The sequence below is a fragment of the Ochotona curzoniae genome, unplaced genomic scaffold (genome assembly GCF_017591425.1).
Source record: "Ochotona curzoniae isolate NIBS_2020 unplaced genomic scaffold, NIBS_Ocur_1.0 scaffold_2453, whole genome shotgun sequence".
Classification (NCBI taxonomy): domain Eukaryota; kingdom Metazoa; phylum Chordata; class Mammalia; order Lagomorpha; family Ochotonidae; genus Ochotona; species Ochotona curzoniae.
The window spans coordinates 31,325,573-31,350,293 of NW_024467094.1; the positions used below are offsets into that span (position 1 = coordinate 31,325,573).

The following is a 24,721-nucleotide window of genomic DNA, read 5'->3' on the forward strand; positions in this document are numbered from 1 at the left end:
TTTATCATTTAGAAGAAAGTGACCCTGAGAAAGCACCAGCACCTCGGCTCCCCAGACTGAGCAGCAATCCCAGTTAAATTCGGGCTGGAATCTCAAGGAGCACTGGGAATCCGAGCAGCACTGTGGGGACTCTGGCAGCAGTGCTAACTGGAGTAGTACTTGCTAGCTATGCTCTCTTGCCCAAGGCCAAGATCAGCACTAGGAAAAGCAGAGCATGTCAGCTGTCACACAAAGTCCTGAGCCTCAATGCACCTTGGTGTCCTCATTTGAAAAAAAAAAAAAAGAGTGGAACTTAAGCCATACTTTGCAGAATTTGTTCATGACTTACACTCAGCTAAAGATAACTATATAGATTTTACATATACACAGCTCTTTAATATGTGTTTATCTTGTATTTCACTTACATCACATGCAAAAAATGCATTCCATGCCATGCCTGAAATGTGCCAAAACTCACTTCTGTGAGTAAATTGCAACCAAGATTTCTGTGAAAAGACACAAATTAAGAAGAAAGTTACTCTTTTAGAACATTCATCTTTCAGCAGTGATCCTAATTTGTACAGGTGAAACATCGCCTCCACACACTCAAGACTTCCCAGTTGGAAGACTCTGGCTTCTGACTTAACACTTTCACATCTACACAGGCGGTGCATTAGGTACACCAAACCACACACGACAAATACTTGTGCTCAGTGATTTTCATTTCCTCTCTCTGGAACAAGGTTTCACAACTTGAGCACTTTGAGTTTTGAGCTGGGTAATTCTTCTTTGTGGAGGTCTGTCCTGTACATGGCAGTTGTTCTAGAACAATTCATGGCAGGTGATTTCGCAGCACCCTGACATTGGCCCAAAATATCTCTGGAGATTAGAAAGATTTGCTACATAATTCTAGCTAACTTTCTACAAGTAAGAATTATAATGATATTGCGAAATATGATTGACTACCAAGGGGGGTTACAATTAAGACTTACTGTAATTCCAAAGATGACATTATAACTTACATAGATGTCAAAAAGGGGAGTGACTCAAACGTCCTCCGTTCAATAAATTTTAATTTGTTACAGGATAAGTCCCTGGGAAAAGAAAAAAGAAAATGTCTATTAGATCTCTAGTGAGTAGGAATGAACAGAATTTGTATTTCTTAATGTTGAATATGCAGTTTTTGTCTAAACTACACCTTTGGGCATCTGTCTGAACATTCCAGAGCTCCTAATCAAACTTATAACCTCTCCTAACAGTCTCACCTTCTGGGTCTTTATAAATAAAATATACAGCATGGCTATAGCTCTTGATAAGACTCTGAAGGGAAAATTTCCTGGCAGCAAGAGATATGATCAGATGACCTTTAGTAGTCTCATCAAATTCAAGATAATGAGATCAAAGTTTGTACCTCTATCTGTAATTTCTAATATTCAGACGAATATTCTACTTTTATACCTGCCTGGTGTGGTTCTCTTTTTGGAACTAGTTCAGTTCCAGAATAAACCAGAGAACCTTTCAAATCATTTGAAGGGAAGCTACTCCTCAGATGAACTCATCATTTTGAATTAATTCAGAATTATATTATCCTTAGTAGGAATTCTTTTCTGATTTCACGTCATCTTGACATTGCGTAAAAGCAGATTTGTTTCAGCTGCGCAGTGGCAGCAGAACAGAAAACAGCATGAACTGGATTCTTGTTGGAAAACACTCACTTGTGACCATAGTAACATGGATCCCAGCTTGCCTCACTTTTCACCCGCATGGCTGCCAACTGCCCGCTGTGGCTGTCTCCATCTCTAGTCTCTCTTCTGGAACTCTCCAGAAGTGGTTCTCAAACACTGGCTTCACTTAGGCACCGAAGATGCAAATTCTCGGCCCGGATCTAGAACTCAATCAGGAACTCGGCAGGGCTGGGGTGGTAGAGACAGAACCTAGTTCTGCAAGCACCTGGATGACGTTGATGCAGGCTCGGTTTTGCTTCAGACCGCTGCCAGGAACACGTGGCTCTCCTGGCTGGTGACTTTTGCATGACAGTCAAAGCCCTGGAGGCTGTGGCCCCACACTCCTTACGGCTTTCCTCCGTGGACTCCACAGGTACTCATGGCGTTCCTCAGACACTCTCCCGTGTTTTGCCCTTCTCTCACTTTCCTTCTGTGGTCTGAGGGTATCGCCCCACACTGTCCTCCCAATGATGCCCACTGGCTCTACACAGTGTCCTTCCAATGATGCCCTGTTTAACCAATATCACTCTCGCTACAGCCCCCGATCCAACTTGGAGTCTCTTTTCCCTGTTCGGTTCTCCAGAAGCAATTTGCACATCATGTCTGTGCCCTTTTCTTTTTCACATTGTTACCCTTGCCTCTCCCCTTCCTTCAAAGCATAAACACCTTGAAAGCATGGACTTGGCCTTGCTCATGCGCACTGCTTACCATGTTTCCACCTGGCTCATGGAAACAAAGCAAACTCAGATACTTAGGAAATAAAGGAATAGCTAAGGAGTGAGTGAACGGAAGGAGGAACAAGTTACTAGTTTTTTTTTCTTTTAATTTTTTTTTCTAAATCACTAGTGTTTAAGGAATGTGGTTGCATTACTCCACTGACCCTCTGCAGTGAGTTGTCATCGACCTGTTTGTTGGATCATGTTTGATTTCTGTGCGTGTTTCCCCTGCAAGCGATCTTGCAGCTCCTAGGAGCGTAGGAAGCCTGCCTTACACATTTTAGAGCCTCAAACTAGACTACGTGCTTAGCATTCTCTTTCAGTTATGAAAAATGATGGCATTTTAAAAAGGGATGACAGGATAGATGCCGACAGAGAATAACTAGCTTGCAAAGGACTTCCCACTAAAAGCAAGGAAGGGCCTGTTGTACTGGATAGTTATTATCTCTTCTGTTTTTCTCCAGATCAGGTCTATAAGGTTTGGGAGTCCAGAAGAAAAAGATGGAAGCAATTGTCCCCTTCAGGCCTAGAGAGCTTGGTCATTCAAAGGATTATTGTTAGTGTCAGATAAGGCTGTTTCTACCCACTGTCCTTCAGCTGTATAAATTGGAAAGAAGAATCTATTTCCTAAGAGTAGCAATAATCGGCCTAATAAAGATGCATGGCATTCGGAGTCCATTGTGGTATAGTAGGTAAAACAGCCCTGCCATGCCAACATCCCATATGGGCCCTGGTTTGAGTTCACTGCTCCACTTTCCATCTACATTCCTGCTCTATGCCTGGAAAGGCAGTGGAAGATGGCCAAATCCTTGGCATTCCTCCCCCTGACCAACCCCTCCAAATACCCAGCTATTACGCTTGAAGAATTCAAAATGAATAGTATGGATTCAATGCATGAGACCCTATACATACTTACAGAATTGTTATTTTAATACTAGAAGAAACTTTAGAGATTATTGAAACACCTTATTCATTTGATAGAAAACAACTAAAATCTCAGAAATAAATGTGCTTAACTAACTTACAAGTGCTGCAGGAATAGCAAGCCTTCAAATGAATCCTTATGTAATTCAGTCAAAGAATTTCCACTGAGAATCCTGGATCAAAATGAAGAATAACAACAATTTTTATTCAGGAATAACTCTGATGTGGAGGAACCCTCAGTAGGGTGCCACTTAAATGCAAGTTAGATCTTTCTCCCTTTCTCTGTAACTCTAATGAGTTTCAAGTAAAACAATTACATCTTAAAAAAAAAAAAAGCCCACATATCACACTAGTTTTCCTGTGTCTAAATGATGTGCAGAAAAACATAAGAGAAGGTCTGGAGCGATGTATATCACAGTCACAGCAGCTTACTTCAGGGATGGAATGTTACACTACAAGAAGATTTTTAGTGTATCAGTTTTTAGTCTCTTAAGAACGTAATCATGGAGCCCAGCATGAAAGCTCAATGGCTAAATCCTCATCTTGCAAGAGCTGGGATCCAATGTGGGCACCAGTGCACGTCCCGGCTGCTCCACTTTCCATCCAACTCCCTACCTTAGGGCCTGGAAGAGCAGTAGAAGATGGCCTAAAGCCTTAGGACCCTGAACCCATAAGAGAGAGCCAGCAGAGGCTCTTGGCTCCTGGCTTCACCTCGGCTCAGCTCTGCCTGTGGAGGCCACTTGGAAAGTGAGCCAACAGATACAGAATCTTTCTGTCTCTCCTCTTTGTAAGAATAATTTGTCCAACAAAAGCAAAGAAATCTTAAATAAAAAATAATATAATCATGTATTACTTACAAGATGAAAAATAAACTTCAGTGGTCTCATTGCAAATACTGTGTTTTAGAACTGTAATAAGTAGAGGTTGATTTGTTAACATGAAGGGGTAAATACCTTTTCCAAGACATTCTGACCTCTAATACTGGACCAAAGAGTTTAAGATGCAGTTACTTTTTTTTGTATCCATATTTAGAGAGAACATACTCACAAAGTCTCAGCCCAGCGATATGCTTTCCATACATTTTTCTCTATGGAGGCTATAGCGTTCCCTTTAAAATTTCTGTAAAGAAACACAGTTCATATCCTTGAATAGATAGGAACACAATGAACAGAACAAGGAAAACACTCGTAGCAACTTCATGGGGATATTGAATATGGATATTACTACCAGCTTTCTAGTTTCTAGAGCTTCACCTGATGGCAGGCACAATTAAGAAAGAAGAACATGGGGTCCTGGCACAAACGTTGAGGTGTCCCTTCAGAAGCTTAACTTCCTCTTTGTGCAATCTCTTTGATAGATAATGCCAATCAGTTGCATTTGAGGGACATACTGCCTCCAAAATTCCCTGGGTGTCTAAACTGGTCCTTTTGCAAATCAGTAAGAAAATAATTCAGCTGAGAACAATGGATCAATTTATCTTCAGCAGCAAATAAGAATAAAGAAACTCCAACGTACAGTAATTCTAACACTTTGGCCAAGTACCTTCTACTGCAATTATTCTACCTACGTGAATGGACATGGACAATGCAAAATCAGATGGACTAATGTGTTGACACAAATGGGTCACTGGCCATAGCCATGGTGAGGGATGGAAAAATCAAATGACTGAGCCAGGAGCAAAACATCACCTCCCTCAGGGAAAAGTGCAAGGGAGAGAAACTGGGAGGAGGGACACATATCCTCATGGAGATGGGAGTGTCTTATGGATAGTGGAGTAGAGAGGATAGGATGATAAAGGGTGTGGGGGTGTAGATTCTGATATTTTTTTCTCTTTGTTCCATGATCCTTTGGCAAAGTAAGAATGTACCCATGAATCATCCACATTCCAAAGCAATCTTAAATACTGTAAGTTTCAAGTCTGGGTAACTTTGAGTCTTTACCTGTGCTTCTGTCTTCACTCCATCATCAACAGTGCACCTGCATGGCTTATGTACACGGTTGTACCTGCGTGTTCTGCCTGGTGGACATTCCCATTCAACCAGAAGGCTTTGTGTGCATTATGTTCACCAACATAAAGTATTAAAACTGAACACACCTCCCTCAGATTGTCTCTCCTTTCTGATTGCTGTCTGCATCTGTGAGGCCACTCACTCTCACCAGCACCCAGGACAAAGCTTGCAGTCATATTTTTTCTTCTGTGCATACATCCACCCACCAGCCTTTGATCAGTTTCTAGGTCCATCCGGCCTTTTTCATCTCAGGGACTTTCTTTTCATTCCTATCATAGCTGGTGACTTGGTCTCATTCTCATTTTATTCCTTGATTTTACTAGAGGTCTTTTTTTTTAATGTCCCTGAAGTAAGCTTTCCTCTCTAGATGACTCTCCATATAGTGTCTAAAATCATATTTCTGAAACAGGCTTTTGGCCTAGTAACTAAAACACATCTCACGTCAGAGTGCCTGGGCTCCTACCCGGCTCCAGTTACTGACTTCAGCTTTCTGCCCACACACACCCAGAAGGTAGTGGAGCTGGCTCCAATAGCTGCCCTCCTGCCACCCTCATGGCAGACCTGGGTTGGGTTCTTAGCCCACTTTGACCAACCCAGTGCCTGTTGTTCAGGCATTTAGAGAATGAACTAGCAAATGGAAACTCTCTGAATCTGTCTCTCTGCCTTTTGAATAAATGCATAGAAAAAAATTAAGACAATGATCAATTTCTTTTAAAATTTTTAAAAATAATCTTTCTGTTGGGCCCGGCGCCGTGGTGCAGTGGTTAAGGTCCTCGTCTTGCATGCCCGGGATCCCATATGGGCGCCGGTTCTAATCCTGGCAGCCCCGCTTCCCTTCCAGCTCCCTGTTTGTGGCCCGGGAAAGCAGTAGAGGATGGCCCAAAGCTTTGGGACCCTGCACCCGTGTGGGAGACCCAGAAGAGGCTCCTGGCTTCGGATCGGCATAGCATCGGCCATTGCGCTCACTTGGGGAGTGAATCATCAGACGGAAGATCTTCCTCTCTGTCTCTCCTCTCTGTATATCTGCCTTTCCAATAAAAAATAATAATAATAAATCTTTAAAAAAATAATCTTTCTGTTTTGATCACCCCTCTCTTGCTTGAAAACTTTCAGGGTTTTCTGCAGCTCATGGTATAACTCTGAAACCCCTGTAGCTGATATTCAAGGTTGTTCATTTAATATCTTTCATTGCTTTGCAAGTCAGTTCTTGGCAGACAAGCTGTCTACTAAGCCTTGCTGATTCCAATAGTCAAGGGTAACAGGTCAGGCTGTCAGGATGCTGGCATCCCATACATATGTGGGTACCGGTTTGATGACCAGCTTCTCCACTTCCTATCCAGCTCCCCACTAATGTGCCTGGGAATACAGTGGAAAATGGCTCAAGTGCTTGGGCCCCTGAACCCACACAGGAGACCCAGAAGAAGCTCTTGCTCCTTACCTTTGGCCTGGCCCAGCCCCAGCCATTGTGGCAATATGAGGAGTAAAGCAGCAGAAGTAAGATCACTTTTTCTAGATCTCTCTTCTTGCTGTAATTCTGCCTTTCCAGTAAATCTAATAGTTTTTTTTTTTTAAGAGAAGGAGAAGGAAAGGTGACAAGAAAAATGTCACAATAGGAAGTCAGGAAATACAGGTTGAGTCAGGAGGAAGGCCCAGCAAGGTACTGAGCAAAAGGCTACCATGACAGACAAGATCTAGAGAACTCTGAGGAAGGGTAGTTCTTACAAGATGGTGAAGGTGTCATTGTGGGCACTGAAGGATCCTGGCACAGGCACTTGGTGGAGCTTCTGCCACGGGCTGAGATTGGTACATGACAGCATTCCATTTTTGCAGGTACAGAGCTCGCAGATGTCCATGCTGTTGGGGGTGCTTTCTTTTGACTCAATGAAAGTAGTTAGCTGGGTAGCATACTCAGCAGCCTTGACTTCAGGATACAAAGTTGGAAACTGCCCTGGAGGTGGAGCTGTAGTCTTCAGGATTTTAGAAGGGCCAACCTCTGGAGCAGGGACTGGAGCTTTGATAGGCTCCAACTCTGAAGGCAGACCAGTGACTCGGGAATCTGAAGGCTGACCCGTGACTCGGGAATCTGAAGGCTGACCCGTGACTCGGGAATCTGAAGGCTGACCCGTGACTCGGGAATCTGAAGGTTGACCCGTGACTCGGGAATCTGAAGGCTGACCCGTGACTCGGGAATCTGAAGGCTGACCCGTGACTCGGGAATCTGAAGGTTGACCCGTGACTTGGGTTGATGTTGCTACAGTTACTATATCACTAGTTGGCTCTGGTGGCCGAGTTAGAGTAACCGAAATAGTTGTAGGCTTGACCTCTGTAGATAAATTGAGAGGATTGCCTGTGACTTGCTGAGTCTGGCTCTGGTCTGTATATGTAGGTGGCACCTCAGAATGCCTTGGAGGTGCTGCTGATGTAGTCTCCAGGGCTGTAGACTGTTCAGCCAACGTGGTGGGTTCTGGGATTTTGAAAATTTCTGTCTTCACAGCTTCAACTGTGACACTGACTGGCACTATATGCTGAATTGGAGCTACAACCTCCAATGGAGGCTCTGGAGGCTGAGCTGAGGTCTTCTGCAGGGCTGGAGATGATTCAACTTCCGCAATTCTGGATTGAAAAGCCAGCTGAATATCAAACGCCTGAACTGTGACTTCAGTCAGGTTTGGATGCTGCGCCTGAACCAGCTCTGCCTGTGGAAGTGTCACCTCAGGGACACCTGGAGGTGGTGTTTTGGCACTCCTCGGGGCTGTAGAATGTTCGACCTCCACAGCAGGACTCGGGTTTAGATGCTGAGTCAGAATTGCATCTGGACTCGTTCCTGTAGGTTCTTTCAGGGCGGTTTCGTGCTCAGCCTCTGCAGTGGGTTCTGGACCATTGGTAGGTGTAGGTGGTAGGTTCAAGGTCTGATCTGTGACACTGGGTGTCACTGGAGGTTGAGGTGGAGCTTGCGTTGGAACGGCCACCTCTTGCAACACTAGAGGTTGAGCTCCCACCTCTGTAGATGGCTCTGTAAGCTGCACAGGGGTCTCCTGAGTGGTTGGAGCCTGGTCAACCTCTATATTGAGTTCTGGAGTTGGGGTATTTCCCAGGTCCCAGTGTGCAACTGTGACCTTGGGCAGGGCTGCATGGTGAGTCTGGACCTGGTCTGGATGTGAAATCTCAGAGTCCAGAGTTGTTGTGGTCTTCAGGGCTGTAGGATGTTCAGCCTCCACACTGGGTCCTGGAGTTATAGTCAGCTGCAGCTTCAAAGGCTGAAAGGTGACCCTGGGTGGTAATAGATACGGAGCCTGTTCCTGAGCTGGTTTGGGGACTACTGCCTCCTCATCTACAGATTCTTGAAGTGGCTCTGGAGGTTGGGTTAGGGGCTCCGAAGAAATGACACCCTCTGTAGTAGGAGATGGAGTCAGGTAATATACTTGGGGTTGGGTTTTGGAACCCACAGTCATTTCTGGATGTTGAGCGGACACTTTCAGCCGTGGTGGAGATGGAAGGGTGATCGGAAGGGCCTCCAGGGGTTCAGCTGGAGATTCCCATTCTGTAGGGATAGGCTCTATCTCCTTAGGGGAAGCTGCAGTCTCATCCATGGCCTTTGGCTCAGCTAAAGAAGGTAAGGCTGGGTAAGGCTCAACCTCTGAAGGTGAAGTGAAGGTGACCTCAGGATCTCCTGACTCATCAATACTTGTGGAAACTGTTGAGTGGTCACCTCGTTTCAGGAGTGTCAGGTCCAGCTCAGTGTTCCCCGAGGCCTGAGCTGCAACTTCCTGTTGGCTTGAAGTTATAGCCTCGGTCATGGTCTCTACAGGGTTAACCGACACACTCGGCAATGTTGGAGACTGACCTTCAGGAGGAACTGCCGCCTCATGAGACTCTGCGGGTGGAGATTTCACTTCTTCGGTCTCTGACACCGGAGCTGGAGCTTCCTGCTGGGCTGGAGACAGTCTGATTTCCTCAGATGAGGGTTCCTCTTCCTGAGGTATTTCTGGCGAAGATATAGACTCAACCTCTTCAACAGCTTTCTGTTCCTGCTGGCCTGGAGAAGGTTCTGCCTCCAACGAAGGCTCAGCATCCTGAGTTGGCTGTTCCAGCTGGGTGGGAGGAGATGTGACCTCCACAGAAGGACGTGCACTCTGAGCTGGGGTCACCTGGTGGCCTGGAAGAGATTCTGTTCCCACAGATGGGCCTGGAGCAGGAGGAATTGGGGCCACCTGCTGGCCTAGAGGTTCCACCTCCACTGAAGGCTCAGCATACTGAGCAGACTCCTCTTGATTACTCGGGAAAGGCTCTTGGTCTACAGAAGGGCCTGGAGTCTGAGCTGGAGCCTCTTGTGGGATTGAGGGAGGGGATTCCCCTTGCGAGATCCCTGCAGGCTGAACTGGGGCCTGCAGCTGGCCCAGAGTACTTTGAACTTCACCACCTGGCTGTAGCGTAATTGTGAGCATCACATCCGCTGGCCTCCCTGTGATGCTTGGCAAAGTAGATTGCAGCGGTGGACGTGGAACACTGATCTTGTTTTGAACAAGCTGCCGGACAGCTTCTTCAGCAGCAGAGATCTGAATTGGAGACCCCTGCAGCATTGGAGAAGGTGTAGTCTCCTTGAGAGGCTGTGGAACCTGGGCTAAGCCTTCTTTTTGGAGCAACGAAGGCTGGCCCTCCTCAAGAGTCTCGGGGCTTTGAGGTATGTCCTCCGGCTGAAGTTCAGATGGTTCTGCCCCATCAAAGGTCTCCAGGAGCTCACCTGGGTGTTCCTCTAATTCCATCGGGAAGCCACCAGGATAGACGACATTGTCATCTAGAACATTTGTAGACCCCAGGTCATCAAAGCCACTGGGGTCTGTTTCAGTTGTCAGCGCACTGAGCAACTCATCTAGTCTACCCATAGATTGGGTAGACCAGGCCTCAGGAGTCAGCTGGACCAAGTTCTGGTCCCACTCCTGAGGAGGTGGTGCCTGTACTAACTGCAGCAGCAGTATAAGCCAAAGGCTCATTTTGGTAGCGGGCAGGGAGGGGTCAGGGTTTTTTGTAAGAGGTAGATCAAACTACCAAGGGAAAAGCAATCCACCTTATTCAAAGGTGTGAAGCATATGTGAGTCCCTTGGCACCTGTTCCTTAGTAACCTTGCCTTCTGCCCCGCCCTTTATTGATGACATCTTCATTACACAGCCTTTGTTGGTCTCTGCTGCTCTGAACTTGGGCAGCTTTTTCTCACAGTCACTGCTGCCCTTCTCCTGCAGGAAAGACAGCTGTTCCCACCAGATCCCCTCTATCTGCAAGGCAGGCTGAGGATCACAACCCCAGGTGGCCCCAGGACACTAGCAGACCATTGTAGTGGGGGGAAGGGAGGCAGAGCTTCCCAAGGAAGTCACAAGGCCTGGCTTCTTGGAGTATTCAGAATGGCTAGTCGGAATCTGGTAGCCAGAACTCTGCCTCCTCTTGAGTTGAAATCCAAGAGATGCTCTTTCTCTCACCAGAGCCAGCTAGGAAAGGGGCAGAATGCTTCTTATGGCTACTTACTTAAAAGTGTGTCCACTTTCTCTAGAGCCTCAGTATCCTTTCTGTCCATGTTTGATCATTCATTCACTCTATTTGGTAGGAATTACCATGAAATCAGGGACGACTCCAAGATTTTTGTAGGAGGGATTTGGGGTGAATAGGCAATGTAGAAGAGAGAGTATAAATGATTCACCCTTTAAATTGGCTTAGGAGTATTTGCCCCATCCCACCCTGAAAAAGTACCACTTTTCAGAGGCCTAGCTCATGTGACACTCAGAGAAGACACCTGCGGTGTTAAATTGGCAAGTTTAAGAAGTTTCTTAAAATTCTGGTGGATGAGGACCCACTGACTTCTTCCAGACCCTTCCTATATGGCATACACTGTTTATTGTCTGGCACAGCCCCTAGCACAGAACCTCCAGGGTGAGGGCTTCATCTTCCTCCCAATGCCAAGCATGTGGTTTGGCACATACTGATTTCTAAATTGGTTTCTCTTTTGAAATTGAAAATACTACCTAGGGCCCGGCACGGTGGCGCAAGTGGTTAAGGTCCTCGCCTTGAACGCCCGGGATCCCATATGGGCGCTGGTTCTATCCCGGCAGCCCCGCTTCCCTTCCAGCTCCCTGCTTGTGGCCCGGGAAAGCAGTCGAGGACGGCCCAAAGCTTTGGGACCCTGCACCCGCGTAAGAGACCCGGAAGAGGCTCCTGGCTTCGCATAGGCATAGCATCGGCCATTGCGCTCACTTGGGGAGTGAATCATCGGACAGAAGATCTTCCTCTCTGTCTCTCCTCTCTGTATATCCGCCTTTCCAATGAAAAAAATAATAAAAATAAATCTTTAAAAAAAAAAAAAGAAACTACTACTTATTTGGGAGGAAGAGAGAGCTCCCACTCATTGGTTCAGTTTCCACATGCCCACTGTGGCTGACACAAGGCCCCACTAAGCCGGGAGCCACAAAGGCAACCCAGGTCTTCCGTGTAGGTGGTAGAAACCCAACTACCCGAGTTCTCACTTCCACCTCCAAGGGTCTACATTAGCAAGCAGCTAGATTCAGGAGCAGAGCTGGGCATTGAAACCAGGCACTTGAACATGGGAAGTGGGCATCTCAGCCAGCATTTTAACTGCTGGGGTAAATGCCTCACTCCATAGTTTTATTTGTTTCAATTTGTTTTTGTTTTTGTTTTGAGAGAGATAAACACAGAGGGAAACAGATCAAGACCTCCATCTAATTTTTTTGAGTTCTAATTCCCCCACATTGTTAGCAACAATCCCTCCCTTTTTTATTTTTAATTTTTTAATGCATTTCATTTTTTTATCAATTACATTGTATTATGTGACACAGTTTTATAGGTACTGGGACTCCCCCCACCCACCCCTAACCCTCCCGCCATGGTGGATTCCTCCTCCTTGTTGCATAACCACAGTTCAAGTTCAATTGAGATTCCCCCCCTTTTTCAAAATAATAATCTATAGGCCCCGGAGCAATTGTCTAGTAGCTAAAGTTCTTGCCTTGCATATAAAAGCATCTCATTTAGGCACTGCTTTGTATCCTGGCTGCTTCACTACCCATCCAGCTCCCTGCTAGTGGCCTGGGAAAGCAGTTGAGGACGGCCCAAAGCCCTGGGACCCTGGAAGAGGCTCATGGCTCCTGGCTTCAGATTGGCTTAGCTCTAGCCATTGAGGCCGCCTGGGGAGTGATCCAGTAGATGGAAGATCATTCTCTGTGTCTCTCCTTCTCTCTGTAGATCTGGATTTCCAATAAAAATCAATGAAATCTTAAAAACAAAATAAATAGCCTATAAAAATAAAAAAATATGAAAAAAATTAATACCATAGAGGCTATGAAATACTATGTCTTTCTGACTTTGTTCTACATTTTCTCAGTGAGAAATGCCATTTTACTGACATTGAACATCTCATGTGCTTCTTTGGTCCTTTCTGTTCAAATTTTTTGCTCAGTTTTGAGATCATTCTGACCTGCTGAGTGTTGATATGACTAGTTTCAGAAATAAAAATTACTTCCTTGCTTGAAGACAAGGTCCTCCGAGCTTCCTCTCCTGTAACAATCCCAGCTTCCTGTTAATGAACACCCTGGGAGGCCGCAGGTGAGGATCCAGCACTTGGCTTCCTGCCGTCCCTGCAGGAAACCTCCACTGAGTTTTGGACCCCTAGTTTGACTTGGCCCAGACCTGGCTGTTGAGGCGTTTGGTGAATGAATGAACCAATGAGTGGAAGGGTGTTTCCCTCTTGCTCTGTGTATGACTATCTTATCTCTCAAACAAAATACAAGTAAATGAAAATTTTTAAATGAATTTTTTAAAAGATTTATTTATTTTTATTGGAAAGGCAGATGTACAGTTAGGAGGAGAGACAGAGAGGAAGATCTTCCGTCCAATGATTCACTCCCCAAGTGGCCGCAACAGCCAGCGCTGCGCCGATCCAAAGCCAGAAGCCAGGAACTTCTTTCTGGGTCTCCCACACAGGTGCAGAGTCCCAAGGCTCTGGGCCATCCTCAACCGCCTTCCCAGGCCACAAGCAGGTAGCTAGATGGGAAGCGGGGCTGCCAGGATTAGGACCGGTGGCCATATGAGATCCCGGTACATTCAAGGCGAGGACTTTAGCCACTAGGCCACATCGCCGGGCCTGACAATCTTCTTTTAAAAGTCTGATGCTCTTAATAATCTTCGGCTATTGACCATGAGTCAGTAATGAAATGGTAGGTCTCAAGACAACTGTCATCACACTGGCTGCAGCTACTGCACAGTAACACAGAATTAGGATCTTGACTTGGGTCCACCTCCTTCAGACCCAGCATCTGATGAAGCCCAGGTCCTCTACCTACATCACTCGTGGCTAGTGCTCACACACTAAGCCTCTAGACTTGCCCAACATCAGGCATAATGGACCCAGTGTGGCACATATTGCCACCAGTCTCAAGCAGGTGTCACCAAGACATCAAGGTACCCAGTGGTTTGAAAAATATTCTAACACAACAAAGACAAATTGGCACCTCATTCAAGCAAGTCCCTTATAAAAATTAAAATTCCAAGTCACTCATAAATCCTATCACAGTGTTAATTACTTTTTGATCCCCTCATTTTCATTAGTATTATTGTCCATAGTGATGCTGCTGTACAGGTAACATTTTTTCAGTTTGTAAAAACAAGATGAAAACCCTATGAGACAATTAAGTTACCTATTCTTATCCCAAAAAAGCAAAATTTTAAAGCTGGCCCCTGACTTGCCTGAGAGTCAGAGATTCTAAACATCAGTTCTAAGGCAAGCCTAGTTCTGTTGAGCCTAGTTCTTCTCCACGCAACAGTTCTTTCCTCCAAATCATCTTAAGTTGAATTTCTTGCCTACAATCATATTAAAGAATACTTGTTCCTTGGAGGCAGTACTCACAAAGTCATCTACCTCACCACTCCATTTTCTATAGAGTTCAGACTACCTACCTGCTGTAATTCTTATATAAAAGGTCAATTCACATTTTAATACAACTATGAATAAAATTATTTGACCCTTCATTCACTTATCCTATTGTTTATCCTTTATATCCTGTGTTCTGAGTCTTTCTAATTTAGATCCATTCATTTCAACAATTAATGAGGATATCTGAGTGGAAAGAACTATGCAAATAAGTGCAACACAGTCTCTGATTTTTCTGTATCTATTACTGGCAAAGAACTGAACTAGGTAATAAGTTCATAATTGACACAGGGAAAAGTAAAGGTGTCCATACAGATGAACCATGAAAAAGTTAGGGAATCTTCAATATCATTTTAAACCTTACGTGACCATGACAATTCTGACAGGCATTGTAAGGGCTCAATAACTTTGTTAGCACTTGCTCCATGAATATATAAGGGCATTTCAAAATGCCTGTGATAATATCAAGCTAAAAGATATTCATATAGAGATTTTAAAATTTGAAATATATACAGTTTTCATAATACCTCCAAATTATTCCTCAGCAAGTTCACATAACTTATTATGAAAAACTAAGCACAAACTGTAAATTTTTTGAACCAAAATCATTTTATCTTTTAATTATAGTTTTTCCATGCATACTTTGAAGTCATCTTATATTTTGATTTAAATACATGTCCTTTCCTATTTATCTTAGTTAAAAATTATTCCCAGATTTTGGGGGTTCATTTGTAATGCTACTCCTAAGACATTATCTTCCCAAAAGGTTACTTCTTTCCTCACTTCAGATGAAATTCTATAGAGATGTTAGTTACTGATAAAACAAATCTTCAATACAAAAACTGCTCCTAGAAACTTAAACTCTACCTTGAATGTAGGCTGGTGACTAGGAAATGCTATTTAACATCTTGATGCCAATAGATTGCTTTGATAACACTAGCTCTAATTCCTCTACATTTTGTACCCTCCAAGTATTTTTTCTTGGATTCTGAGGATATCTGCTTATCACATTCCTGTTAGATATTAGGGTGTTATTACCTGAACCTATTTGCAACTTCACCTATTACCCATCCATCCCACCCTAAAGACACAGCTACAAGTAATGATAAAGAGCCCAACCGTACCAATCCTGACCTGTGAAGCGTGTACCCCTTCCAAGCCAATCCTCTAAGTCAGAGCTCCCACAAATCTCCTTCTACTTAGTTCCATTTTTGTATCTGTTATTCTGAATATTCTCTAGAATGGCCATTTTCTGACCCATTCCAAATTGAGATAAATTACTCTAAAATTGATAGTAAGATGAAAAACTATCTAAATTGATCAGAAAGGTCAACATGATCAGCCGCTCACCATCTCTAGCTGCATCTACTGCATTCTCCTGGGACTTTTCATCAAATAAAGGAACTCCTTTTGAAGGCAATACACGCTGAAGTTCTTTGGCAGCAGTGGAACCCTCTTGGAAGTCACTCATAGGTTCTCAGACATTTCTAAATACACAAAATGAAGAGGGATTGTTAAGCAACACAATTCACATTTTTCCAAAAACACTAGTTGGTACCTAAAATCTTTATCTGGTAACCAGAGGACAAATTTTATCTAATTGATGTTTTCTCTCTTTATAACAATGGCATCTTGCTTTATACTTAACCATTCTCTTAGTGTCCAACACAAAACCATCTTGAAATACTGTAAACTCTATAAATGCACGTTTGGAAGAATAGCCTGTTGTACTGACCCAGACCCAGACAATGTTTTTTGCCTCATTAAAATAAATAACAAGTCCAGAATATCAAATATATTGTTTAAATCCCAGAATTCCAAGAAAAAAGATAACTTCCCTTTCCCATACTTTTTTTTAATTTATTTACTTTTTATTAATTACATTGCATTATGTGGCACAGTTTTATAGGTACTGGGATTCTCTCCACCTCCCCAAACCCTCCCCCCATGGTGGATTCCTCCACCTTGCTGCATTGCCACAGTTAAGTTCAGTTGAGATTCTTTCATTGTAAGCATATACCAAGCATAGAGTCCAGCATCTTATTGTCCACATAAGTTCAACGGCTTCTTGGGGAGACCATTTCTGGTCTGAAGGTAGAGCCGGCAGAGTATCATCCTGATCAATTAAAAGCCCCAACATAATATCAGCAACAATTTATAACATTTTGGAATTAGTGGACATAGTATTGAGTAACCAATATGTTAAAAAAAAAATGCAAGTTCTTAACCACATCCTGTGACTTCTTCATTAACATTTCGATTTTAGTTTATATACAACCAGGTTCTATACACCTTAAAACGGTTATAGATTACTGTTCAACTGTCTCGTCCCATATATTTATTCCACCATGATTTCAGTTTACAAACTCCAAAAGAAAAGAAAAGAAAAGAAAGAAAATCCAGAGAAATATACTTGGACTTCTTCAGCTTCTTAACATGATATACGCATAATAATTACTTTGTGGTGTTTTGGCAAAAAAACACATAGCCTCAACTTATCCATGAAAAAATATAAGGGAAGACCAGTATAGTGGCACAGTGGGTTGAACCATTGCCCATAATTCAAACATCTCAGATTGGCACCAGCTCAAGTCCCACCTGCTCCACTTCCAATCAAGCTCCCTGCTAACACACCTGGAAACAGCAGTGAAAGGTGGTTCTAGTGTTTGGGCCCCTGCCATTCATGAAGGAGATCCAGGTGGAATTCTAGCTTCCTGGCTTCAGTCTGGCACAACCCTGGCCATTGAAAGCATTTCGGGAATGAACAAGCAGATGGAAGATGTTTCTGTCTCCCTCTCTACCTCTCTCATTCTCTAAATGCCTTTCAAGTAAATAGATACATCTTTATGTTTACATACATGTATATGTGTAAATAGATAATACTTGTACACACATACAGAAAATGAAAAGAGGGATATTACACAAAATAATTTGAGGATGGTGACAAGGCATAAGGAGGTTAAGCCTCCACCCGAGGTGCTAATGTTCCACACAGGTTCCAATTATAGCTACAGGAGTTAGGATCAATAAACTTAGTACTGGGGTGAGGCTTCACACCTCATTTGCATGATCAAGATCCCACAGAATAGATAAACTGAGAGGGAAAAAAAAGTGCTTTACAACAATTTTAAAAACACCAAGAATATAGGAACATGATGACATTAAGAAAGTTTTAGACCTGGCAGCCAGGGTTTGAGGCTCAGGCGTGGCCCTGACATGACTTGTTGCATCATCTCATTCCTCTGACTTAACTTCCCTGATTTCCTCATCTTTTAAATGGACACACCGTTTCCTGTCCACAGGACTCGGGCTGCTGCTCAGGGGCAGAACTAGTTTATTCATCTTGGGAGCTTCAATATTTGGCATCGTGCTGAACACTCAAATTACTCATGAAATGGGAAACAAACACATCAGAAAATGTCTGTCAGTAGTCTGGAAGTAGAGTCTAACAGCTGTTTAATCCTAATTTTAAATATCTCAAATTCATCTAACTGTTTGGAAAAGGCTGAAAAGGGATCACAAAAACTGACTTAAATGGTTCAGAGAAAGATTGCAAGTTTTCTACTCTCATCACCCCTAATAGATACTGTGTATTAGGGGTTGCCATGAGCTGGGAGAGGGAGCTTGAGAGTGACTGTGGTCACCAATCTACTTTGTTTTTATGGATCTGTTCATTCTGGATATCTCACTTGAACAGAAAATACATGTAATTTTTGTTTCTGGTTTCATTCATACCTTGTAATATTCTTAAGGTTCATATACATTTACTAGTACTCCATTCCTTTTTGTTTTTAAGTACTTAAGAGGCAAACAGATGGAGAAAGAGGGAAAGATACACAAGGGTGGAAGGTCTCTCACCTACTGGTTAACTCACCCAAAGGCCTGCAAAAGCCAGCAGTCCAAAGCCAGGAGCCAGGAGCTCACTCTATGTCTCTCATGTGGTAACAGGAACTGAACTACCTGAGTCATTACTGCAGCCTCTCAGGGCCACATCAGCATAAAGCTGGAATCAGGAGCTGGGGTTGGCATTGACCCCACATAATACTCTACTCCAAAGATATATTTATCTATTCATCAGTGAATAGACATTTAGGCTGTTTCCATTTCTTGGTTACAAGAGGGCCTGGCATGATGGCTAAAGCCTTGCCTTGCATGTGACAGGATCCAGGGTACTAGTTCAAGTCTCAGCTGCTCCACTTCCAATCCAGCTCCCTGCTTGTGGCTTGGGAAAGCAGTGGAGGACAGCCCAAGGCCTTTGGATCCCGCACCTGTATAGGCGACCTGGAAGAGGCTCCTGGCTCCACGCTGGCTCAGCACTGGCCACTGTGGTCACTTGGGGATTGAACCATTGGACGGAATATCTTTCTGTCTCTTTTTATCTCTAAATCAAAAGTTTCTGTGCAGGCATGTTTGCAGTTCTCTTGGGTATATACCTAAAAGTGGAATTTCTGGGCCACATAAAAACTCTATTTTAACTGATAAATTGGGAAATTATTTGCCAAAGTGACCACACTGTTTTACATTCTGGCCAGAAATGGCCATATTCTTGATTATAGCCATCCTGACTGGTGATGCTGATTTGCATTCCTGAATGTTTAATGACAACATCCTTGTAGGCCCTTATGGGTCATTTGCATATCTGCTTTGGAAAATACACATTCAAATCTTTTATTGTTTTTACAACTGGATTGTCTGTCTTTTTACTGTGGAGTTGTGGGAGTTCTTTTTTAAAAAAGACTCATAAAAGGCAGAATGACAGAGAGATCTTCCACCTGATACTGCACTGTCCAACCTGAACATCTCTAACAGCTGTGGCTGAGCTTGGCCAAAGCCAGGGGGCTACAACTACATTTAAGCCTCCTCTGTGGAGGGCAGGGACTTCGTATTCGAGACAGTATTTGCTGCTTTCCAGGAGCTTCAGCAGGAAGTTGGCTAGCAAGCAGGTATCCCAAGCAGCAGCTGAACCTATGGTGCCACAATTCCACCCTGAGTTCCTCATGAATTCTGCACACTAGATTCTCAACACATACCTGAATGCAAATCATTCACTCTGTGAGTTATCTTTGCACTTTCTTGATAGCATCTTTGAAGCACAAAATTTCTCATCTTCAACAGGTCCCAATTTTAAATGTTATTTTAGAGGTAGGCAAATGGTACAGCACATTAAATTGCCAAACAGAACACCCACATCCATATCTGAGTGCCAGTTCATGCTCTGGTACCTCCACCACTGATCCAACTTCCTGCTAGTGTATCCTGAGAGGCAATAGATGATGGCTCAAGTCCTTGGGTCCCTCAACTCATCTGGAAGGAGCTCTAGGCTCCTGGCTGTAGTTTGTACCAGCCCTGGCTGTTGAGAGCATTTAAGCAAAGATTCAGCAGATACAAAATATTTCTCTGTTGCCCTGCCTTTTATTAAAAAACAAACATTAAAAGTTTTTTACAAGCCAGAGTTACTAGTATGTTACATATAAAGTATAATGCTTCATTTAGCTCAGGGCCTAAACTAGATGCTGGATGAGGTGATGTAGATATTACATAAATCTTACCCCAAGAAACTCATACCTTTGAGGTCAGTGCTGTGGCACTGTGCATTAAGCCACCACATGTGAAGCCAGCATTCTTTCTGGAGCACAGGTTCAAGTCCCAGCTGCTCCATTTCCAATCCAGCTTACTGTGAATGTTCTTGGAAAAGTGGAAGATAATGACCCAAGACATTGCAAAATGGCCAAAGGATTTGGAAACACCCACATGACAGAATGATGAAGTTCTTAGCGTCTAGCTTCAGCCAGGGCCTGCTGCAACTGCTTCAGCCATCTGGGGGGTGTGTGTGTATAACTGCTCTTCAAATTAAAAAAAAAAAAAAAAAAGCCCTTACCAAAAAATAATTCATCTTCAAAATTGGTTTAAGTAAAAACATGAAAAAATACTAGTTGTAAAAAGAGCAATTTTTTAATCTATATAGATTTATATAATGGTACTTCAAAAGTTTGTGGAAAACATAATGTACCTCTCATAAAATTTGAACTTTTTAGTCTCCTAAACTTACCAAGGCACCTACTGCCCACCAAAATACTCTCATTATATACCACAGAAAATTCTTTATGCAGTATTTCAGGGGTTTCTAGACTAACAGCCTACTGCATGTCCACTAAAGGAGTTCAGAAGTCATCTCAGTTATTAATTAGGCAGGTTCCTTATATCTGCATTGCTCTACAAATGGACTCACTGATTACAGACATAACATAATCCAAAACAATAAAAGCAAATATTTAAAACACATTTTTTAATAAATACCTGGTAGAATAAATGCAGTTTAGCTTCCATCTTTCTGTTTAGAGGCAAATTTGGCCCTTGAGGACTCAAAGGCCTTGATGAATAGCATAAATAAGCAACAGGATGACATAATTTCCTACCACAAAAACAAACAAACAAACAAAAACAAAAACCAAGGGAAAAGCAGGTCATGTTTAGAAGATTTAAGTAATTTCATTTACTTATCTAACATTCTCTCTTTAATGTAACACTCAGGACTATAATACTTAACAAACTTTAGCAATACAACTACTGGGTTTAAGCAAAAACAAACAGTAGATCATAAATCACAGGAAATCATCTAGACCCTTAACTTTACTTTTTATGGTATAAGAAGTAGAAAAAAATGCAATTTCAAATAATATAAAAGGAAAAATTAAACATTTATTCAAATAAACACTAAAAGCAGAGCTGCTGAAACAACAGTAATTCTCATGTGACTGAATGCTCACTGCATGCTGAACGTCACAATACTCTGACATGAGCGATTTGTATTCTTTGTAACGATCCTTTAAGGAATTATCACTATCTCTATTTGTTAGATGAGCAAAATAAAGACTTAAAGAGATCAAGCCTCCCAAGATCGGTACAGACAGCAAATAGCAGTCAGACCTTGAATTCAGGTACCCAAATTCTAAAAGCCCACCATCTTCACATTTACCTACAACACTGCCTCTCAGAAAAACAGAATTGCAAACAAAAGATGTTTTACCTTCATTTTAAACCAAACTTTCACATTCTACAAACAGAATAACCATCACTCTCAGAAATTCCTAAAATTCATTTACATTTTATTGCATTACTAGTTATATATGCCACACTGCATGGCTAGTGATCAGTGTCATAATTATCAATCTTTCATAATGTGAAGTGTAACTAAGTAGTAATATGCTTATTAAGTAGTTTTATTTGAAAATTATTTGTTCTTAGTTATGAAATATGAGTACTTTGAACAGAGGCCCACCACTCTGGAATTCAAAATATCTTAAAAATAAAAAGAATTCACATTAAAAAAGAGTCTCAGGAGACATTAGAAATCTATATATGCCTCTCACACGACCCACTCTGTAGCCTGTCTAAACCTTCTCTAATCAAGTCAATCTTTCTAGCTAAACTACTCAACATCACACTACTGTCTTCACTAGCCTTAGTGTTGTGCTTCAGCTGACATTAATTGTTTGCCTTGTATCTTAAGTTTTACACATATTACTCTTACATATACTACAGCCTAAATTTCTGAGACTGGTAACTTGCCATTCTGAAAATTATTTCTTATATTATCAGGTAAAAATGGTACATACATATGATGGAAGGGAAAAAAGGAAAGGAGAAAAGGAATGTGTATGGGGGGAGAGAAGACGATAAACTACTTATCTAAAGTTCTAAAATCATTAAGATAATTAAGCAGACTAGGCATGACTCGGGATAAATCTTGACAGGAAAACCTAACTTCATAATTTAATGATCTGAATATCAGAAAGTCAGTAGGCCTTAACTTCTTGGATGAATCATACATCGCACAAGCTTCTCCAGAGGAGGAAGCAACGTGAGAAGTCTTTTACCCTTAACTGACGATAGAAGTGTTTTTTTAACTCTTTCAATCAATATGATACATTTGTGAACTTGTATGAATAAACCAAGGGAAATAAAAGGAACTATGAAATTGGGCTGTCCCCTCATCCTCCAACCATAATTTTTTTTTATCTGTGTATTGCACGGTTACTGGGCAGTATAGGATAAAAAAATGCACGGCGGGGAAGAAAAGTCATGCCGTCTTGCAGCTTACATTTTAGTCTGAGACAGACAATAAAATAGAAAAACAAGGGTCAAGAGTCGTGGTACTCAGAGTTCAGGTAACACATCCCACACTGGAGTGTGAGGCACTGAGTTCCACCTTCACTTTCAATCCAGCTTCCTACTCCACACTTGGGAAACAGCAGAGGATGGCTCAGGAACTTGAGTCCCTGCCACCCACGTGGGGTACTTGGATGGACCTCTTGACTGTTGGCTTTGATCTGGCCCAACGCCCACTATGGCAGGCGTTTGCGGAGTGAACCAGCACACAGATGATATCTCTCTCTCCCCTTCTCTGTCACTTTTAAACAAACAAACAAACAAAAAGATTAGAAAGAAAGGGGCTGGCATGTTGGTTTATCAGGCTAATCCTCCACTTGTTAGTGCAGCATCCCATATGTGTACAGGTTCAAGTTCCAGCTGCTCCACTTCTGATCCAGCTCCCTGATAATGTGCCTGGGAAAGCAGTGGAGGATGGCTCTAGTGCTTGGGCCCCTGCATCCACATGGAAAACCAGGAAGAAGCCCCTGAATCCCAGCTTCAGATCAGCCCAGCTCTGGCCACTGTGCTCGTTCTGGGACTGAGCCAGTGTATGGAATACTTCTCCCTCCTTCCATTTCTAGCCTCTCTGTAAAATATGCCTTTGAAACAAAAATATTTTTTAAAAAAAGAAAAAGTTGTATATTATGTGTGACAAGTAGTGAAGTGAAAAAAAAAAAAAACAACAGAAGGGAAATATGAAGTGTGGGCTCAGAAAAGAGATGCTGGGAATAAAAAGTTTGGCCAAGGAAGACATATCTGAGGAGACTTTTGAGGACAGATTTTAAGGAACTGAAATAGGACTGATGAATATCGTCCGGAAAAAGCATTTCAACCAGCAAGAAGAGCAAAACAAAGATACTGAACCACTGTGGTTACTGTGAAGAGGCAAATCAGATGCCAGGTGAAGCAAGTGTTCATAAATGTGTTAAGTCCAGAAGGTAAGTACCAACTCCTGAGGCTCTGCCACAAGGACAGCACTGGATACTTTGTGAGAAGTCCTGTGGGCAGTAAGGAAAGAAGAAAATGTCCTTGGAGTGGATTTAAGAGGAAGGAACTAAAATCGGAAACAGTCTGGGTGGTATTGTGGCATAACAATAAAGCCATGCTTGCAAGGCAGGCATCTCAGAAGGGGCCCTGGCAGGACTGCTGCCCTTCCATTCCAGCTCCCTGCTAATGTGTGTGGGAAACTAGCAGACCATGGTCCAATTCTTGGGTCCCTGGGAGACCCAGAAGATCCTGGCTCCAACGAGTGCCACCATTTAGGGAATGGAAAACCAGCAGATGGATCTCTCTCTCTCTCTCTCTTCACTCTGTACACTCTGCCTTTCAAACAAATTAACTTTTTCTAAAAACCAGAAACAGAGTAGACTTTCAAGGAATTCCGCTCAAAGGAAAACAAAGAAATATGATAGTGATTGGATGGGGCCTTGGAGGGCTATGATGAGAAAAAGTCTTCGTGGAGGGTGATCATGTGTGACATCCCTCGGAAGAGAACTTCTCTCTCTCGGGGTACCCCACTCCCAAGCTACACACTTCTCCCAATAGGGGCCACAGATGCCCATCAACCGCTCTGTTGCCATTCATTAATGTTCATCAAGTACGAACCACTGCCATGTGCACTGCTTAGAAAATAGAGACAACGTCCACCCAAGAAAGAACTCTCGAGGCGAGGAGAAGTCCCACAGGTCCCCCTTGATGAAGCCAACAACTTAATAAGGAACAAAGTAGCTGGACAGGGAAACAGCAGCTGCCCCACAAGAGGGAAATACTCGGAGTGACAGATGCTTTAGTTGAGGGGGCTGCGAAGTCACCTCTGTTCCTTTCTGGAACCTTCCTACACGGACTCTCTTACAGCACGTTCCATTTTCCGCCCCTGGCCCAGACACTCTTCCCTCTCGTTGCTTCAGCAGGTCTCGCCTCCCCAGCGCTGTCCCCTAAAGGTCCCACTTCTTGCCTCCTGAATCCCTTGAGCAGTCTGTGGGTCCTCAGAGTTCACCGGTCCCTGGCGGCCTGCGCCCCTCAGTCCTGAAGGGCTCGCTAGGCCGGGGCTCCGCGCCGCGTGGCCCCGCCCCACGGTCACATGACCTGGCCCGACGCTCCGCCCACTGGCGCGGCGGCCGCCCCGGCCGGCTCTGGGCCGCAGGCAGGGCCCGAACTCAGCGCGGTCTCCATGCCCACTGGGCTGCGCTGCGGCCGCGCATCATGAGGGTCTGTCACCTCACGCGGCCGGCACGGGGTGCCCTAGGCATGGGCTTCTCCACCGCTGCAGCTGCTGGCTTCACTCCTGGGTCC

At 43.5% G+C, this 24,721-nt stretch overlaps 1 protein-coding gene and 1 long non-coding RNA gene across 2 annotated transcripts in view; one reads left to right on the top strand and one right to left on the bottom strand.

The window, feature by feature from the left end:
- LOC121169752 (leucine-rich repeat-containing protein 37B-like) overlaps nucleotides 1-10,351 on the bottom strand; it is a 28,226-nt gene extending 17,875 nt beyond the window's left edge. Inside the window, exons 1-5 of the mRNA XM_041000431.1 lie at nucleotides 7,075-10,351; nucleotides 4,391-4,462; nucleotides 3,445-3,516; nucleotides 1,002-1,073; nucleotides 405-485 (exon numbers count right to left, since the gene is read on the bottom strand). Coding sequence (XP_040856365.1) covers nucleotides 405-485; nucleotides 1,002-1,073; nucleotides 3,445-3,516; nucleotides 4,391-4,462; nucleotides 7,075-10,343 — 3,566 coding nt within the window. The 5' untranslated portion in view covers nucleotides 10,344-10,351. The remainder of the gene's footprint in view (nucleotides 1-404; nucleotides 486-1,001; nucleotides 1,074-3,444; nucleotides 3,517-4,390; nucleotides 4,463-7,074) is intronic.
- Nucleotides 1-24,721, top strand: part of LOC121169755 — a 47,821-nt gene that overhangs the window by 9,349 nt on the left and 13,751 nt on the right. The window lies entirely within an intron of this gene.